We start from the raw sequence: 20013 nt of genomic DNA, 5'->3' as shown, positions 1-20013 counted from the left end.
AGTGCCGTGACACGATATGTGGTTTGTTGATTAAAAACCCACTCACCCTTTCATGCCCTGCTTGTGTTTTTTTCAGGTGCCTCCGGAGCAGTTCTGTGACATCATTTGGGCAGGTGACCTTCATTACAAGGACCACCAGTGTGACTTCTTGGCAGCCTACGTGGCGGTCTGCTACACACATCAAGTCTGCATCAACTGGAGACGACACAACTTCTGCCGTAAGGAGACACAGCATAAAAAATGACATACTCACTCAGATGAACTCATTCATGGTTTTTGTTTTCTCATGCATTGTAATCTTGCAGCACTCCGGTGTCCCCCTGGTAAGGAGTATCAGCCATGTGTGAGCACTTGCACCAGCCGCACTTGTCTAAACAGAGATTACTACGAGGAGACTACCTGTTCCTTCATCAGAGAAGAGTGTGTGTGCCGCAGTGGAACTATCCTGCACCGTGCTGATTCACCTTACTGTGTAACCGAGGACCGTTGTGGTGAGTTATTACTTGCCCTTGTGATGAACACTGCAATGTCTAAGATGCTGCGTAAGTTTGTTATTGTTTTTATTTGGTTCTGCTGTATCCAGTGTGCACAGATAATGAGGGTAACCCCCGGGCCCCAGGCGAGGTGTGGAATGGCTCTGCTCGGAGCTGCTGTCTCTACAAGTGTATGGAAAATGGCTCTGTGGTGGCTGTGGAACCAGACTGCAGCGCCGTGCCTACTCCACTGTGTGAGAGAGAGGGAGAGTATGTGCTGGATGTGCTGGAAGAAGGAGCCTGCTGCCCAAAGAAGATCTGTGGTGAGTTGCAACTGTCCCCGTTTATCTTTTATCTTTGATTCATCTTTAGGTTTTACCTTTTTCTTTTTTACTAGTAACTAACTAGTACATGACCATGCTACAGTATTGTTTTGTCTGGTTGTACTGTTGGCTAGCAGATATACTTAATCACATTGAGAAAAGTAAAAAACTAGTTGTGGGAGATGTTTTATAAATGATAAAATGGGGCAATATTATCAGTTGCTACGTGGTTGCTAGGCGTATAATTAAGCTTTTTGTGGATATAAATGAGTTATTATTGTTGATAGGATAGCATGCTTTCATAATACTTTATGCACCTACTGTTGTAGGTGCATAAAGTATTATGAAAGGCTAAAGCAGGTACCGGTAAATTTAGCCTAGAGGGTTGCCAGGCAACGAGATGGCATCATAGCATATCATGCATAATTCTCCTTTTGAACCTGTTATTGTTCTTAAATGGAAATTCAATGATGTGTTTAATAAGGTGTTAGAAGTGCAGAAATAAAATAAATAAATAAACAAATAAAAATGTATCATTTTTATATGACAACATCATAATATCTGATATAAAAAAAACAATCCAGAGGCCTAAAATCCACCTCTGAGCCAAATCTGGTTGCTCAACTTCATATGTTTTACGAGGACTTTGTGGACAAAGGAACAAACAAACACATAGACAGAGATTTTGCATATTATTATAGTGAGATACGACATTGATGATGTTTCACCAGATGTTTAGATAACTATCATATCTGACATCATATCTCACAGTACAATAATATTGAACGGGTTGCATTGTTGTACTTTGTCATGTTTCTCAGGTCTTTGTCTGAATTTCTTATGAACATTACTTGTCATGTTCTCATGTTGTTGTTAAGGATTGTCTTATTGCACTGGAGTCACACTGGGTTAAATATTTACACTTGGGTTTTAAGGGGTATTTATTATTTTCTTCTTTGTTTTATTTATGGGTTGTACGGAAGCCCCAAACGCAATTTCATTGTTCTCTGACAATGACAATAAATAAATGAATGAATGAATGAATGAGTTTAGCTTAATAAAAGTGTGTCCTCAAATAGTTCGCAAAGTATACCACCATAATTTACACCAATTTCAGAGACCAAAAATCATTTTCATCAGTATAAAGTAATACCCATTAAATGAGCAATCCTTCACTACTTGTTAGACTGCAACATGACCATCTGTGATAGTGAAGCTCCACCTTGTGATAATGGGAACAGGCTAGTGATCGGTTACAGCGCTCTTTCCTGCTGTCCAGAGTACCGCTGTGGTAAGAACAAACTTTCATCATTACATTTTATAAACTTTCTGTCAGATATAACATTTGGATTAAACAGTTTCATTCACTAAATGGTCTTCCTCAGAGTGTGACCCCATGGCGTGCCCTCCTGTGTCTACCCCAGAGTGCAGGGAAGATCAGTTTCTAGTTGAGGTCAGGGGGCAAAAGTCCTGCTGCTACTCTTACCTGTGTGGTGAGTTTAAATTGCTGTGTACAGGCCTGCCTAGTTTGAGGTCCCTTTAATTACAGCAGTAAATCTGTGAATGTTCTTGTTTGTTTTCTCTCTGAGCAGTGTGTGAGTCATGTATCGAGCCCATTCCAACTTGCTCGAACGGAGAAATTCTGGCTGTGGATCTGAACACCACCAGCAGCTGCTGTCCACAGTACCACTGTGGTAAACTACATGAGCAGGCTCATGTGTGTGTGTGTGTGTATGTTTTTGTCTGACTTTCAAGTAATATTCATATTTTGTTCCTTTTATTGCAGTCTGTGATGTCAATCTGTGCCCTGAATCATCTGTGAGCTGTGCACCTGGTCTCTCTCTTGTCCAAACTGCCATTCCCGGGCATTGCTGCCCCCAGCATCACTGTGGTACACAATCGACAACACACACATATTCATTCACATGCACACCCGCGTATGCACACTCATCCAAATAATTACTTGTCAATTCACTGCTGTGTTGATGACTGCAGTAAACTCAGAAGTTGCTAAGCCTGTCATGCCCTTTGCGTAAACCTCACACTACCTTCCTCTTCAACTTTTTTCTTTCACGTCCAGAATGCCAATGTGAGGACAGTTCTTTCCCCATCTGTCAGGTGGTAAGTCAGCAAAAAGCTGAATCAGAAGTCACTGTCTAATCGGGTTTTTCTGCAAGGAAGAGGAAAAAGTGAGCAAATTCAGTTAAGTCAGCAATCTGTTTTTCTCTCAGGGGGAGGTGCTGATGGAGGTTCCAGACAGCAACACCAACTGTGGCTGTCCTCAGCGTACATGCCGTATGTGTAACGTGACTGAAAGCACACAGACACCTGATAATAGTGTGACAACAGAGTCTCTGCAGAAATCCTTTCTGTTTAACACTACTTTATTTCCAAAATGCTCAGCAGCTTTAATAGTTACCTTTTTGCGGCGTAATCTTTTCTTCTATGTTTGTGTGTGTGCAGAGAAGGCAGAGGTGTGTCTTTTCCAAGGGGTGACAGTGCTGGGCCCAGGCCAGTCTCTGGTTCAGTACTTTGAGGGAGAACTGTGCTACACTGTCCAGTGCCTGCATCATAAAGATCCAGACTCGGGTTATTATGCCATGGAAATCACCTCTGTCAACTGCTCCCAAAAATGTGGACCAGTATGTATCCAATGGAGCTTTAATCTCAGGTTTGACTGGTCACTTGATTGGTCAATATTCTCTTATCCAATCAATCGTTGATCAGGCAATTTCCTGTGTTAGTTTCATAAGGAGAAAAGCACTACATGAAAAGCCTGTAAGTATTGATTTGACAGTGGTAGTAACAGACTCTCTGTGAAAAATAGCCCCTTATTCTCTCAGCTGGGAACTCACTGAAACCAGAAGTTGATTGCTACCATAATTAACCTTTACATTTACTGAACTTTTACTAAGAGTCAGCTCCAAAGTAATTAATAGCATCTCATGTGTGGCCTAATAGAGTTAAAACAGATGGCAAAAGAAGTTATGTGAAAACTTTTCAGCAGTTTGCATATCACAGCTATATTTTATTTGAGTTAGGCTTTCCTTTCCCTTCCAATCTCCAATTTATAGTTTGGTTGAAGATGAGATTACCAAGATTTTCATTTGACTACTGTCTCTGTATTCAGTGTATTTAAATGTGAGCAAAATCCTGAAGTTTTATCTCAACTGAGGCATTTGCGCCACATCTCATCCTGTTATATTCTTTTTTCTGTTGGTCCTCCTTTCCTTTAACTTTTCAGCATCAGGTGTATGTACCATCTACAGACCCTCAGGTGTGCTGTGGTTCCTGTAAAAATATCTCCTGTACTTTCACTAATGAAAACGGGACAACGGAGCTTTTCACTGTAAGAATGAACAGATCCACATCCAAGTGCAATTAAAGCAAATCTTTAACAGTGCTAATTCTGACTGTGTGTGCAGGCAGGGAGTTCCTGGGTGGAGAACTGCACACGTTACGACTGCATGGAAACTGCAGTGGGAGCGGTGATACTTGCCTCTGGGGTGGTTTGCCCACCTTTCAATGATACAGAATGTATTCAGGTTAGGACCGCTACTTATAATCTATATCTAAGTATGAGTTTAACGATGCCTAAATTTTTATCTAAAGTTGCTCAGTTTGATATTTTTTCTTATATATTAAACTTTTAGTATTTCTTTCCTATCTTCTTTGCAGAATGGCGGTGTTGTTCAGAGCTATGTGGATGGCTGTTGCAGGACATGTGAGTCTTTAAATTTATTCAGGGCTTCTGGTGTCGCTTTGAGCAGTCAATTAGAGGGGTGAGCGCCTTGTTGCTTGGCAGTGGATGGGCTTATTGGCTGACTGGTTGGGGGTGTGGCCTTTTGTAGACGGTGAACATAAAGCCTGTTGGCCTATGAGTACATTTCACAGTCCCTTGCTTTCCCTGGTGTCCCCAAAACCTTCTGTTGACATATTTAAGAGCTACCACAGCATAAACTGAAGAAATACTTGCTGAAAACCTCAAGTAATTAACTAACCAATACATTCAAAGGGATATACTACACTACACTCACAACCTCCTGAAACTGTACTTTAAGGGTGAACATAACTGAACTATCTTGATGTTTGGAAAAAGTTTGAGTTAAAGTATCTTCTGAGCTATGTGGATGAAATTTGTAATAAACATACAGTGGTGAGATTTCCTCTCTCTTTGGATTCAGCGTTGCAGCCTTGCCCGCTTGCCTGCTTAAGCAGTTGTTCTTGCTGTTTGGCCAGTTGAGGTGTTCACAGTGAGCGTTTTACCGCTGAAGATGTGAGATGGTGCAGGGGTTAGCATTCGCCCTGCTGAGCTTTGTAGTACATCAAATGACTGCGTTCCTTGGCTGGCTGCCTGGAGTGACCCAAAAAAGATGCGACATCCATGTGCATGCAGGCCGCAATGATTCCATCCGCTGTGTGTTTGTGTGTGACATTAAACTGTGCTTTCTGAACAAAACATAACCTTGTGTTCTCCTGACGTTCTTTGAACCGGACGGCTGCGGTGCCAACGATGTTTCCAGGTTCTGGAGTGGGTGTTTTACCATTTACCGTTAATCCTGTAACGCCTACTGGTAGTACAAACTGTGACACAGGTACCACCATCTTGCACTATTCCGACTTCTTTGGCATCCTTGCTCTCAGTGACTCATTCCCTTGTGTTTTCAAATTCTGAATGTGTACGGTGTAAATGCGGTTTTTTATGTCTTTTTCAGTGTCTGTGTGTCTTATCGTTTCATTTCCTCTCTCCACTTTTGGTCAGATCCTTAAAACACAATATAACCTGCAAAGCATTTTAGGTTATTTGTAACAGAAAGACCTTAATAAAATAAAAATTGCACTTCTTGTGAAATAATATAAGCTTCAGTAATGCACACACAAATGTTTAGAAGAAGCACTTCTGTTTTTTTTCATGAATTTCAGGCCCACACAGAATTCTTTGAAACTTTGATTGGTTTAAAAGTAAGGTTAAATTTAGGTCAGTAGCCATTCAGTGGAACTGTGCTGGGGGACCTGTATCCCACACCCCCACCCATCACCCAGCTGTCAATCAAAGTAAGCGCCTACTGCTCAGCAACAAAGAGCCAAAGTGAATAGGCATTTCAGTGTGTATGTGAAGTCTCTGTAGTGTAATGATTAAAGTGCATTTGAAAGTGAGCATATTATCATTACTGTGTGCCAAACACCAAACATCAGTTTGGTGTATATAGGCTTCTCTAAAAATATCTGGTGTGTTAAGGATCTATGATTACTCTGAGGATCCTATATTTCTTCCTGAGTGTTAGTCTGTGTGAAAATCTCTGCAGGTAAAGAGGACGGCAAGACATGTAAGCGGGTGGCCATCCGGACTACCATTAGAAAAGATGATTGCAGGAGCAATGCACCGGTGAGAGAGAAAAGAGACATTCACTTGTGAAAATGAGGAGTCTGTGAAAGCAGAATTTTAAACACATTTAGTAGTTGTGGTTGTGTTTTGTTTAGTAAATATATGTTTTTCATTTGGCAGGTTACAGTATATTCCTGCGACGGGAAATGTCCATCAGCCACCATATTCAACTTTAACATCAACAGTCACGCCAGATTCTGTAAATGCTGCCGTGAGAGTGGACTGCAGACCCGCTCCGTCGCACTCTACTGCTCTCGCAATGCCACAGTCGTGGAGTACAACTTCCAAGAGCCTCTGGACTGTTCGTGCCAGTGGAACTAAAAACGGCTGAATGAGAGCAAGACAAGTGAAGAGAACGTCTAAATAACAGGGTGGGGTAGGGGGATATCTGAATATTGTTTTACTAATGGACAAACATGAAAACCAGCCATGTCTTTTTTTTTGTTGTCGTTGTCTTAATACACTTTACAACACTGACTTTGAGTCATAGTTGTAACTAAAAGATATGAGAATAACCGATTTAAGAGGCGGATTGTTTTCCAGATAGTTTTCTCGCACTTTAGCCTTATTTTCTGTAAGTCCTGCAGTGCCAACCCATTCAGCTTCTAGTGCTTTCAGCTGATGGTACCCTAAGCTTTTGTGCCTACAGTATATGAACACGTTGTTGCGTTTTTAAATAGCAGTTGTGTTTAAACACTGTATATGAATTTTGGTTTGTCTTATAAGATTCATTTAGCCTTTATGCTTTGTTGTCTTAGAAAAGTTGAATTTCTTTCTCAAATGTTATTTTGTCTTCCTTTTAGTTTTTACAGTAGTTTAATAAAAGATTTAACAGTGCTGTTGTCTAAAACTGTGTCCTCATGACCTGCGATGTTTTTATACTCCCTCCACTTTCTCTTTCATTAAACCTTTATTACACACATACTCATTCTGGTTCAGCATTAATAGTGCTGACACATATTTATGTCTCACTTTTCAGAGGTTATTGCTGAGTGGGAGTCACCTCTTGACAACAGACGCCCTTAGTAAAGTCAGCTCTTTGCCTGTCAATCATTTCTCCCTCTCACATTCCTGTCATTCCACATGGGCCAGCGCTCCCACCACACCCCACCTCAGAGCCAAACCATTCTTACCACTGCAATGCTCGGAGCAATTTGCAGCACATGCTTATTTTAGAGGTTAAATAAAGTCGTGAAAACAGTCATGAACTGTCTGCTCTAACCGAGTGGTTGACCGTTACTCTAGAGGTGTGAAGCATGGCGGGCGGCTTTGCCCAGTAAGGACATCTCAATTGCTCATAAAATCCCACCACATCTTTTCCCCTCAGTATGCCCCACATGTCCATCTCTCTCTACTTATCCCCCTCCTCAGGAGCCCAGCACTGGAGTGGCCGTGTGCCCATGGTTGTCATGGTAAAGTGCTCTTATCCCGACAAGGAGGCAGAACAAATTGGGTTGAACTAATGCACACGCAATCTCTCTCTCCTCCTACAAACCCAGGAAGACTGCCTCCTTCTTCACTTGAGGCTTGCTTCTCGAGGGAACTTTGGCTTCGAGTGCGCGCTAAATTCAAAGTCTTGGCTCTGCGTAAATGTGAAGTAAAACTAAGAGACTCCCCCCAGGCATTAACACGTCGAGGCAGCTGTAACTGAACTAAGTAAAAGCTGAAAGGTTTCACGAAAAAAATGAAAAAGTTTCAACCCGTTCACTTTTCTTGTTCTTCAGTTTTACGTCAGCGACCAAAATAGTTTGGGACTTTCCACAACTGATGTTTACGCACAGCTGGCTTGGATTTTCTTTTTGTGCGACCAATGGCTGACGAGAGGAAGGATCTGTTGTGTCTGGGCGTGGAAGTGACTGCATGTACCCATGTGGATCAGTGACACTCCTGGAAGGTGTGCTAAATGAGATGGATTGAGATTCCCAATGGGTCAAACACAGCGCCTGTGGCTACTAGCAAGTTTATTTCAGGTAAGGTAACCCTGCACGTAGCAGTTATCTGTAAATAAGGTAAAACTGCATTCTGGGTCTTTTAGGCTCAGTTATTTTCCTGTATCAGTAAGATTTAAATATTACATAGCGATTTGGGGCGCATTCAATTATTCAGCAGACATTTAATCCCTTTCTCTTTCCACAGGTGGTCTTGCTAACCTGTGAAAAACATTCAAACACTGTTGAGGTTGAAGTTCTTTTTCAGCCCTTTAGTCAAGATCCAGACAGCTACAGGGTCACCTGCAGACCTGCAAGTAACCATCTGGTAAGAACATTAGTAATGGTGAAAAAAAGCTGTGAAAGTCTTATTAAGTTTTGTTCGTTTTTATAAAGTTTACTCTGTTCTCACTTTCTGTCACATCTTTGCAGGTATATGTGAAGAGCTTCAATAACTCAGCATGCTCCCATCACTGCAGGATATTATTGAGAATGGTTGAGGATCAGAAGGGGTATAACATCACGCTGAGAGCCAGCAGGTGTGATGCGGTGCTCGAGACAAAGACCTTTCACTTCCGTGAGTGTCTGTGAAGTCTGAATCCAAACACCACATGTTGTATTTCTATCATGTTTAATAACGTTAACACCTCATCCCCTTTTTGTGTCTCAACAGTTCCAGTGTCCACGTCCTCCTTTAATGTATACAGCACAACCACCACCGCCCTTCTGACATGGAAACTTCACAGGCTGCAGACCCTGTCCTCCATAAGCCTGTACAACACACACACAGAAACTGTCGTGCACATCTTCAACATAAACTCTTCAGAAGTAAAATCCCAGTATACAATGAAAGGTTTGCAGCCGGGCACACGCTTCAAGGCCAAAGTCACAGTGACTACATACATCAAACAGTTTAATATGACCTTGAAGCAGAGACTCAGAATTCGTCTGGAAACAGGTATTGTGAACATTAGTAATCCTGTGATCGCATGACCACAGCTCAATTATTAACCTTTTAGTGACTGCAGTCAGGAATTTGTACTGTAAGCTGATTGTAATATGTTTCTGCAGCTCAGTGCCCACCTGGCTGGATTGCCATTGGGGGAAGCTGCTACATTGTGAGAAGAACAGGGTTGACCTGGAGTGATGCACTGCACAGATGTTCAGACCTTGCAGCAGGAAGTCATCTGGCTAACCTGAAGAGCCTGGAAGATCTGTTTTTTATATCTTCTTACCTCCTGTCCCAGAACAACTTGCTGCTGCTATGGACGGGACTTAATGACCAGCAGGTATGCACAAACATATTTTAAATCACTTTAATTCTAAAAAGCAGCATTTATAATGACTTTAATTTTTCATTTTTGTCATGAATAACTGAGCACTTAGTACTTTAGAGAGGATTTTCTAAAAACAAAACAACATTTTGATTAAATATATTGAAAAACATGCACTTAAATATACTTCCAGGGTTAGGTGGTTGTGGAACGTGTGCTGCATGACATTATATTTAAACTTTTTTTTCTGCATAAATACAATTTCTTTGCATAAAAGTTTTTCACACTTGAAATCAAACACAAACCTTGTGAGGAAAAAAACAGGTTTTGCATTTAGGTAATTATGAATATGTTTTTATGACAAAAAGCAAAATATGCCTAACAAGGGAGGTCCAAACTGTTCAAAAATATTCCTGGTAGGATTTTTCTAAAGTTTTGTTAAAATAATTTAGTTAGAAAAACTCTGCAAGCCATCGCTGAAGTGCTGGATATCGCAAGGGGAGGTTTTTCACAAAACGTTGTTCACTTTGACAATGCTTCACCGCAGCACGTAACCTTCAGAGGGAAAGTTTGTTTTTCATACTTAAATGGCATTCGACTCGTGATGTCTGCCTCTTTCTTGCCCTACAGGAAGAGGGCCGACCTCTCTGGTCTGATGGCTCATCATATAACCGAACAAACACTATGAAGACTCTGCTACCAGCCAACCAGACGGACTGCTTCGCTTTCCAGAGGAATGCCACGGGGCCGGGATTCTTTCTCACTTCATTCTTCTGTAACATCCCCTTACCCTTTATCTGCCAATATCAAAGTAAATAACTTGTGCACGAGCTGTTTATTAGCCAGCATATAATATTTAACAGTAGTTGTAATGTATAAGTCATATGCAATATATAATTTGGGAGTATCACCACATTTCGTTTGTGATATTGCACAGCACTTACAGATTCAAACCATGCAATTTGTGAGCACTTCTGCCACTTATTTATCTTTTCAGGGTGCTAAGATATTGCTTTTTTCCTTCTTTACAGCACGTTTAGTTCCTGCCTCATTCTCATTCGACCTGGTTCAGGTGACAGAGGACCTGGTAGAGCTTCGTTGGAGTGATCTCTCACTCTGTAACTCACCTGCTCTTTCATCATTTGAGGTATTCCTGCAGTACCAAGAGGAAGAATACGGAGAGTGGGATCCAAGTGAAGAAGAAAGGAAGCAAGAGGACCAAATGGGCACAAAGAACCAGAGCACGCCTAAAAAAATTGTAAGGGTCCCCATTTCGATCTCTTCTAGAGGCGTAACTTTAGCAGGTTTATCTCCAGGAAGCATCTACTCCTTCACCCTTCAAGCGTCTCACCCTCCTGGCTTCGCTTGGAGCTTGGGACAAACACAAATTGCATATACTAGTGAGTGTATTGATAACCACTTACACAATTCAAAGGACATTATATTAATAGAGGCTGACTTTTAATATTTACACTGCCTTTCTTACAGGACCTCACCCTGCTCAAAATATCACTGTTGGTCCCATTACAGCCAGTCACATTAGCGTTCATTGGATGCTGCCAGATGCGTCATTTGTGGCTGGTTGGACTTTTGTTGTACTATATGAAGACATGTCTTCGAAACAGGATGGTGTAGTTGGCATGGCAAACATCTCCAGGTCATCTGGGTTGAGGTCCTATACTGCAGTAATTGGAGGGCTGGAATCTCACAGGAAATACAGGATTGAAGTATACACAGTTACCGAGCATGGGATAGGGAGCTGTGGACAGGCAACTCTAACTGTAAAAACTGGTAAGCATGTAAATGTTAGATTCATGAACAATTTCTAAAAGCTTGTTGTCCAGTAAGTACTGTCTGGTGCTATGCTCTACCTATTTTTAAATTATATTCTAGTAATTATCTTGTACTTTTTAACAATCGCATGGCTTATTTGAAATCTCTGCAAATACTGACAAGATAAGGTAAATGCAAATGGAAACTTTACAGAAAATTGAAGTTATTCTACACATTAGTTGCTCATGTAAGCAACCTTTAAGTCTGTCCAGTGCACTTAAGCATTGCTGTGAAGTGGAAGACAGTATTGTGATGCCAGGGTGATTCATTTCACCAGAGTAAAAGGCGCAAAGTGTCACAAGTGCAGATGGCATGAATGCAGACTATTGCCTTCTCAAAATATGCATCTTATTAAGCAGCTAAATCGCTTCACATCCAAGTGGGCTAGTTTCAGTTTGATTTTTACTGCCATTCCAACATTACTTGAGAGGTTATTAATTTTTTGCATGTGTTTACATCTACTCATCAGTATTCACTGATGATCCTGTTGGCAAATATGATTTCATAGATGTGTTTCTGACTGCTTTGCAATGCTCTCCTAAATAATATGGGCAGTATAGATTTTTTTTCAGTACAATATTAAATGAAATGGTTATGTGCAGGTATGCATAAGTAATCATGTAGCTTTTTAACCTCTGACTTTCAAATAATGCTGGTTTGTACTTCTTAGTGGTGAAGGCTCTCAGTGGTCTGGTAGTGATAAGCACTAGGAGCAGAAATCTGACTGTCTGTGGCACCCAACCACCCAGCGATCCTCCAGACGGTTACTTTATCACATCCCAACCTCTTGACAATCCTACTGCTCCTTTGTTGTGGCTAAACCACTCCAGCGCATATGGACACTTGATAAATGGATCCATGTGTTTTAATTTGGGCACATTTACTCCTGGTCAGACGTATGAAGTTGGAGTTGTTGCTCTGAAGGGAAATGACAGGAGCAAGAGGTCTAGCGTCATACACACCACAGGTAAGAGAAATAATAAAAGTGTCCAAATAGATGTATTGCAATTTTTTATTATCTAAGATACTCCACTATCTGTCTTTGACTCTTTTTGTTTGTCTTTGTGTATATAGCTCCTATGCCAGTGCAGGTAGCAGTGCCTGTCTCGGTGGGTACAAACTATGCACAACTGTACATCCAGCATCCACAACTGGGTGTGATGGATGGCGTAAAAGTGTGTGCGTGTCCTGGAGACTGGGATACTGTTTGCAAGGGTTTGGGCAACTATCTGTGTGACTGGTACTCCCTCACTGCTCAAGTTCATCTCATAAAACTCAGCAACCTCAGTCCGGGGTCACCGTACCAGCTCAGAGTGCACAGCACGAGCCGAGAGCAGTTGGGACCACCATACTACAGCCGCCTCTTTAGAACAAGTGAGTTACCTCTGTCACTACCAGCACATACAAATGCATGCACTCTTCAGAGTGCGCGTAACAGCTGCACTTAAACTGCTCCTAACTGAGAGGTGCCAACACAAACACAGAGATTTAAGGCCACTTTAATTAAGATAGCTTAGTGCAACCCTTGACTGCAGTGGAGCTGATCATATCATCCTATTTCACATAACTAAGATAGGCACATAGAGTCCAGATGGTAAGTAATTGGGTAGATATACATGTTTTGTTCTTCGAGCTCTATGCTTCAGCAAATTCAATTTGAATCAAATAATGGATAAGGCCACTAAAATGTCAAGTCACAGATTTAATTTGAGAAAGCTTATTCAAGTATAAAAAGAACTCAGTGAGCTACAGTGCATCTCTTTGATCAAAAGTTCCTGTTTTATTAGTGGGTTAAGTTGAAACTGCAGTATTAACAGATGATGACCAAAGTAGGTCAGGGCTGACTGAGAGAGCTGCCCCTCAGGCAGAGGTGGAGTAGTCTGTAAATATGATGAGGAAAGTGATTAAGCGAGCAATGAAGCTCAAACAAAGACAAAAGAAATTATGCTTTTTTTTTTTATGCATGTGCACAAAACTGGAGAAACACAAAGAAAAATGTGTTATGGATGATCTGAAAAACATTTTTCAGGCAATTGTAAATACATGTAAAAAAACGCCCAAACACTCTATGTCTGTACAAAACATCACAAATGCTCTCAAATACCTTTGTCAAAGGTTAAGAGAAGACCTCATCATAAGACCCCCCCGAAACACAAGAAACTGCTGTTCAAACCAAATGACAGAAAAGCCACATTACACATCAGAAACGCAAGAAAACAAAATTAATGTATGACTGCCAATATTCTGAACACTATTTCTATTCATTTATTGTAACTGTCCTAATTCTTACAGATGGATTGTATGATGAGAGTCGTGCAAAAAAAGTCAAGCTACTACTTGCTGTGTATCCTCGCTCTGTAACAAATTGTTGAATGGCCCATGATAGAGGTTAGCCATCTAAGTATTCCTGAGGCGGTAGCAGATGTATTCCCCAATCTCTTTTCTTGTTTACTGTTTGTGGATGGTGGTTGCGTTACCGTAATCTGGAGAGGGCTTATTTTCTTTTGCGCTGCTCATTTGGCTTCACTTAAAAGCAGATTGTGCATCTTCATCATGTCATGGAGATAGCAGTAATTCAATTTCAAATGTAATCCATCCTAATCTTGGCACGACTTCACTGTTTCTCTCTCTTTTTTTTTTAGATTAGAACATTTAATGTTTTAAAAAGATGCATCACAGATCACAGAGGCCGTGCTCAGAACTGTATGATAGATACTGTATTTTGATCCCTTTGTTTGAAACTTCATATCAAACTATAACACAAATTTTCTGTGGAGTTTGGATTTTCTAAATGAATAAAATCTTTAAATCTGTTTCTAAAACATTGTTTGCATAAATTATTAGAACTTTTAATAATCGTTACACTTAATGGGATGTGATATATGCTTTGTAACTTTAGGTCTGGCTCCTCCTAGCAGAGTAAGGGAGGGTCAGGTGACAGATACATCCATTGAGCTGCTTTGGGATCCTGCACCAGGCCAGGATCACAGCTACGAGGTCATCTGTCTCAACTGTGAAAGCTCACAGAAGGTAAAAATACAACAACTAAAAAAGCTCCCAAAAATTCACCTGTTTAGGAAGCATATCAACAGAAGCCTTTATTTGATTTCCCCGACAACTTTTCAGTGTCTGGTTTGATAATTAAATCAGAAGTTTTCACACCCACTGAAATAAATTTCCTCAAGTGTTTCACTAATCAGAAGTAGCTTCAGGGGAGACTTATGGTAAACAATAATTGGCATGTTTTTAATGTATTCAGTATAAATATATACAATTATAATAAGGGTCTTGGTCAGCTTTGCTGGTTATCTGATTTGTGTGCTGCAGGTGCAGAAGGTGTTGAGTCAGAGTGCAGTATTTTCAGGTCTTACTCCAGGCTCGCTTTACCGATTCGAAGTACGGACAGAGAAGCAGTCCTTTACTGACAGTTCACCAGTTACGATTAATATCACTGCAGGTAAATACAGACACACAAGTACAAGCACGTCTCTGTCTCTCTTTCCTAATAACTATCACTTTCTGCTGTGCCAGCTTCCAGCCCAGTGGAGGTCTCTCTTGTCAATAAAACCACATCATCCATATGCATTAGTTGGAGTATGTTGAGGGGATTGGTGACTACACTCATCCTGTCGATCAAAAACAGAACAAGCACTCAGGAGCGGATCACATCTTATCAGGAGCCCAGGTCAGTCTCCGTTCTTCTCAGTCAGTACATAAATTACTGCGGGTTTATGAGCCTGGCGTTTCAATCATCAGATCGAAACTACTTAAAAACACCGAGTGCTAAAGCTGAGTGTGTGTACACAGATTATTCTGCTTCAAGTGCCTCGCTTCTGGAAGCCAGTACACAGTTGAAGTTATTACCATCAGTGGGGACAGAAGAAGTAAACCTGCTACTATGACCCTCTGTACTAGTAAGTGTTCAATCGAATAATGTTGATGAAGTACAAAATAGATGAGCGCAAATAAATTCAAATGTATTCAGAAATAGCACGCATTAGATAAAGAAGAGAAGCAAAATTACTTCTATCTGCATTTGTTAAGGTTCACTTCAAAGGTAGACCTGAATGCAGACAGAGTAAAATCAAGAGTGAACTTTATCTAAAAACTGATCATCAGAGTCTATAAAAACAGCAAAACACACAATAGACAGCCAAACAGAGCAGAAGGCCGGACTATATTTACACTGAAGACTAACAGGGCATCGCCGATGGAAGAGGAATGAAGCACAGGCAAGTAATCAAGACAGTCAGACTGGAAGTAAAACACAAAACAAGACACCATAGAAAACCAACTATCAAAGTAAAGCAGGAAACAATCCAAAAGAGATGGAGACAACAAGACTCAGACTAACATAAAGGCGTAAACACAGAAACTAAACCCACATAGCAAGCAGGCCCGGCCCAGATCTGGTATCAAGCCGGCACTGCTGGCGGACTTCTGGCATGATAAGACATATGTCATCCAGATATGGGCCAGGCCTGACATAGATGGCACTGTCTACGTGATGGCATGCCATATCTGGCTCGATTGTGGTTTGGTTTATGTGGCCCAGGCCCATAGAAAACAGGTCTGGCCCAGATCTGGCACCAAGCTGGCACTTCTGACTGTCTGGTTTCATGGCAGAGTGTATGTCAACCAGATGTGGGCCAGATCTGGAAATAATGGAACTATTTATGTTCCTATTTTAGTTAGAAGACCCAAATGCCATGTTGCAATACTATACTGCTATGGTAGCCAATGTTTCAAATACAGATTTGACAGGTTTGTGAGTGTACACTTTATCCAAAACCTAGTAACGGTTTAGTCATCTCTGCCAGTGGGTGGCTGTAGCTCAGGAGGTAGAGTGGGTCACCTACTGATCGGAAGGTTAGTGGTTCGATCCCTGGTTTCTCTAGTTTGCATGTCAAGAGTGTGAATGTGTATCAGTGTAGTTAGAAAGCACTCAGTTAAGAAGAGTGTGTGTGATAGGGTGAATGTGGCATGTTGGATAGACCACTTTGAGTAATCTGGGAGACTAGAAAAGCATTATATAAGAATCAATCCGTTCACTGTCTGAACAGAGTTTCGTCTGTTATTTTTGCACTGTTTTGCATGTTCTGGCACATGTTGTTATTACATGCCTTGATTAAGGTATGCATTAGGCTGACATCTGGGGCCAGAGCTGAAACTCAATTTCAGTTAGTTAATTATCAGTTTAACAAAACATTATCACAACAATCTAATTCATCATTAGAACAACCCTAAAGCAGAAGCAGGAAACATAAACTTAATAATGTCACAAAAACTCGAAATTACTAAAACAACCGCAAAATCAAAACTGAATACAACAGAAAACAGCAACTCAGAATAATCACAAAACCACACGACAATAACAGCATTTCTACAGCAAATTTGGGTAAAACTGTGTAAAAATTAAACATTTTGAAATCGCTGTGTTACAGCAACCAATGCATCAAAAATGATTTAGCTCATTAAAGTAAAATAAATTCATACAAAACAAAATATATTGGAAAGGTAAAAAAAAATATACTAAGCAATGGAACAAGGAACTTAAACCAATAAAAATATCCAAAAAAGTACAGAAAATATATTTAATAATGTAATACTATAATCAGTTATGTTGCATATAGAATTAGGTCCATAATTTGCTGGACAAAGATACATTTTTTTTGTAGCTTTGTCTCTGTATACCATTAAAGTGGATTATAAATAAAGTCAAGATGTGATTGAAGTACAGACTCTGAGCTTTCATTCAAGAGGTTTAACAAAAGCACTGCATTAATTGTTTTGGAATTACAGACATTTTTATACATAGTCCCCATTTTTCAATCACCAGTCTGTAATAATTAACCATTATAATGCTTATTAGCTACAGTAAACATTAAAGTAATTGATACTTTTGGTAAATTTAGCCCATCTTTTGATTGCCTTGTGTTCAAATGCATGACTTTTACTTTTAAAAGACTGTTTTTATACTGCAGTATTGCTACTTGCACTAGAGTCTCAATACACCCTCCACCACTGGTGCTCGGTCGTATCCAGTGTCGCCCCCTGCTGGTTTAGAATGAACTGAACCAGTAAAGAACACAGAAAGTTTAACTTTTTAGGTGTGAGTATGTGGTGTCAAATGCTAACAAGCACCTTGTCTCAAGTTCCTGAGGTGCCACAGGAAGTGACTCTTTCAGAAAACGCAGTGACGTCTGTGTCTGTCACCTGGAGACCGCCACCAGGACAGGTGATGCAGTACAAGGTAAGACATGCACAGCAATGCACAAGTCCAGAGGTAGAGGCAGTACGAGATGCCATGGTATATTGGTATACTGATTCATACCCCCAAAATATTGATTGATATGATTGATAGATAAAAGTACATCACCTGGGTCAGGTTCTACACTCACCCGTTGTTACTAAGCAACTGCTGTTGGCACGCCACGGATTTGGTTACTTCAGAGAAATATGACCTCCACAGAGCTACATCCAGGAAGAATGACCAAGCACATTGCCGACACACAACAAAAGTGCTCACTGAGTTATTATTTAAAGCAGAAAATATGAGCAATATTTAAAATGTTGAATAAAAATAGACAGAAATATAATCTGTTATATTAGTTGTTTTTTGTTTTTTTTCTCAGCTTCTTTTTGGCCTGCTGTCTGTAGACAGGAAGTCATGGACCGAGGTGCTTGTCCAAGGCACAAGTTGTGAGGTGAAGGATCTGATCCCCGGATCAGATTATGGGGTTAGCGTTCAGAGCGTACTGGGCTCAGACTCCAGTCATGCGGTCCACAAAAGGTTCAGCACACGTGAGTGACGCAAAAGCATCTAGAAACAGAGACGCACCGAAACAAGAGCACTTTCCAAAACAAGAGGCAAAAATTCTAAATTGTGTTTCAGGCCCAGCAGGAATACACCATCTCTATTTAGATCACCTGACCTCTTCTTCTGCGTCTGTGAGCTGGGACAGTACACATGGAGAGTTTGACTTCCACCGAGTGACTGTGACCAACACTTTAGTCACGTCCACACTCACCATACCCAAGGAGAAGCAGGTTGCTGTGGTTACAGGGTTGCTGGGTGGCTGCAGCTACAACGTGACTGTTGAAAGAGTGAAAGGAGTGACAGCAGGACGCTCTGCGTTTCTGACTGTAACTACAGGTAAATGATATCACAAATGATGCTGGTCAGCACCTCCACCCCGTTCTTATCACCAGCCTTGATCATGTCTTCATAAATGTTAGAAACTCTCTGCTAACATTGTTTTTCCCTTTCATGTTCTTCTTGAGTGCCAGCCCCTGTGCAAGGATTACATATCACAAACCTATCTGCATGTGCCTTCTCGTTGCGTTGGGAACAGGCAGTAGGGTGTGTGGATCATTACCAAGTAAATCTGCTACCAAACCAAGGAAATATCACCATGCACCCCGCACGTGACGGATACATTCAGGTACACACATACTTAGTTAGACGCATACTGTTTAAAGGTTAAGTTAAGAAATGTACCATAATTGTAGACGCTGGGACAACAAGCGTGTAAAAAGTTCACCTAAGTATCATCAAAGCCTTTGTCATTTCACCAAAGCAGTGTTTGAGTAAAAGGAACAAACTCAGAGTTGCAGTAGTGTTGTAATATTAAAGTGAAAAAAGTACACACACATACACACATAGATCTCTTGACCAGTCACATTCCGGCTTCTACCGGCAGCCAGGTGTCAGTTACCCCCCAAAATGTAACCTGACACACCTCAAACCACACACATAGACAGTACAGAGAGTTGAGTAATAGATCTCATTATTTGTTAAGTTGCCCTCTTGAGCTCAACCCTGAATCATTCATTTGCTTAAGCAGCTCTCCTGGAGGGAGAGACCAGTGGGAGACTGTTAGCCTTGTGCTAATGAAAGGACCCACTGCCCTTCCTTGTAAAATTCCAAACATTTTGGACTACCTCAAGAGCAGGATCTTTCAGTATTTAATGCCTGGATGACTAACCCTGTAACCTTCATTAATGCCATTAACCAGCAGCTTCTAGACTCGGAGTCATCCCTGTCCGGCTCACTGGATTACCTGTAGCCCACTGCTAACATTTGTGCACTAATTCTGGAAACAGGTATACTGGTGAGGCCTCTAACCTGCTGTGACTAAACTAAAGCTAACTCGAAAACCCAGCATGGCCTTCTTCTCAGACATCCTACTGCTCACACTGTGCCTGGGCCAGGTGCATTCACAGGTAAGAATTAGACAATGGTTACATGGCTCTGGTGCACACAGTTATTTCTAAACTGCGCACATAGATATGTTATGTATGTGTAACAGTAATACACTAACCATTCAGAGTCACGTTTTAGCTTTACAAATGAATGCACATGCAGTAAGATCAATTTTAAAGCACCCTTTCTTACCGTGTCTGAGTGTTTAGTCATTTTTCTGAAAGGTAACACACTATCCAACACCTTGATGTCACAGATGCTACAACATGCACTGAAGCAAAAAAGCAGTGATGCGGGAAGCAGAGCTCGTCTGTCTCACAGATGTTAAAATGCAAACAAGTGCAACCACAAGCTGTCATCCATTCACTAATACCCACCTTCAAATTGATTTAGATGGATGAGGAGAGGTCTGGTAATTCTGTCATAGGCAGCATAATGGAGTAAAATAATGGAGTGAAAATTGCATGTATTTTGTCATTTAGATGAATATTACTGCAAAAAAACTGAAGAAAAAAGACAATAAAAGACAAATGAAAAGACAATAAAGGGATTACTGCTGCATGTGTTGTCTAAAAATGTTTAAGCAATTT

At 40.8% G+C, this 20013-nt stretch overlaps 2 protein-coding genes across 7 annotated transcripts in view; both read left to right on the top strand.

The window, feature by feature from the left end:
- otogl (otogelin-like) overlaps positions 1 to 7019 on the top strand; it is a 31642-nt gene extending 24623 nt beyond the window's left edge. For 4 of the 5 annotated variants that reach the window (XM_086298554.1, XM_086298553.1, XM_086298555.1 and 1 more), the window contains 15 exons: positions 77 to 218; positions 306 to 491; positions 584 to 796; positions 1983 to 2087; positions 2182 to 2289; positions 2389 to 2490; positions 2583 to 2687; positions 2877 to 2917; positions 3028 to 3091; positions 3260 to 3438; positions 4041 to 4145; positions 4222 to 4341; positions 4475 to 4520; positions 6103 to 6182; positions 6303 to 7019. In XM_086298554.1, the coding sequence (XP_086154680.1) occupies positions 77 to 218; positions 306 to 491; positions 584 to 796; positions 1983 to 2087; positions 2182 to 2289; positions 2389 to 2490; positions 2583 to 2687; positions 2877 to 2917; positions 3028 to 3091; positions 3260 to 3438; positions 4041 to 4145; positions 4222 to 4341; positions 4475 to 4520; positions 6103 to 6182; positions 6303 to 6503 (1797 nt within the window). In that variant the 3' untranslated portion in view covers positions 6504 to 7019. Of the gene's footprint in view, positions 1 to 76; positions 219 to 305; positions 492 to 583; positions 797 to 1982; positions 2088 to 2181; positions 2290 to 2388; positions 2491 to 2582; positions 2688 to 2876; positions 2918 to 3027; positions 3092 to 3259; positions 3439 to 4040; positions 4146 to 4221; positions 4342 to 4474; positions 4521 to 4980; positions 5390 to 6102; positions 6183 to 6302 lie in introns of those variants that run through there. The other variant, XM_086298556.1, reaches the window with a different exon arrangement.
- Positions 7020 to 7888: 869 nt separating this feature from the next.
- ptprq (protein tyrosine phosphatase receptor type Q) overlaps positions 7889 to 20013 on the top strand; it is a 45204-nt gene continuing 33079 nt past the window's right edge. For both annotated transcript variants that reach the window (XM_086298552.1, XM_086298551.1), the window contains exons 1-18: positions 7889 to 8152; positions 8319 to 8438; positions 8543 to 8687; positions 8784 to 9068; positions 9182 to 9399; positions 10015 to 10195; positions 10416 to 10784; positions 10873 to 11175; positions 11888 to 12184; positions 12292 to 12591; positions 14117 to 14247; positions 14545 to 14674; positions 14749 to 14902; positions 15025 to 15131; positions 17373 to 17470; positions 17853 to 18021; positions 18113 to 18373; positions 18502 to 18662. In XM_086298552.1, the coding sequence (XP_086154678.1) occupies positions 8108 to 8152; positions 8319 to 8438; positions 8543 to 8687; positions 8784 to 9068; positions 9182 to 9399; positions 10015 to 10195; positions 10416 to 10784; positions 10873 to 11175; positions 11888 to 12184; positions 12292 to 12591; positions 14117 to 14247; positions 14545 to 14674; positions 14749 to 14902; positions 15025 to 15131; positions 17373 to 17470; positions 17853 to 18021; positions 18113 to 18373; positions 18502 to 18662 (3474 nt within the window). In that variant the 5' untranslated portion in view covers positions 7889 to 8107. The remainder of the gene's footprint in view (positions 8153 to 8318; positions 8439 to 8542; positions 8688 to 8783; positions 9069 to 9181; positions 9400 to 10014; positions 10196 to 10415; positions 10785 to 10872; positions 11176 to 11887; positions 12185 to 12291; positions 12592 to 14116; positions 14248 to 14544; positions 14675 to 14748; positions 14903 to 15024; positions 15132 to 17372; positions 17471 to 17852; positions 18022 to 18112; positions 18374 to 18501; positions 18663 to 20013) is intronic.

This window comes from Aulonocara sp. 'chitande type north' Nkhata Bay, linkage group LG7 (genome assembly GCF_057382095.1).
Source record: "Aulonocara sp. 'chitande type north' Nkhata Bay isolate Kocher_YH1m ecotype deep benthic linkage group LG7, A_spYH_male_GT1.1, whole genome shotgun sequence".
Taxonomy (NCBI): domain Eukaryota; kingdom Metazoa; phylum Chordata; class Actinopteri; order Cichliformes; family Cichlidae; genus Aulonocara; species Aulonocara sp. 'chitande type north' Nkhata Bay.
The sequence above is the reverse complement of the archived record's forward strand: the minus strand, read 5'-3'. Positions and strand labels throughout refer to the sequence as shown.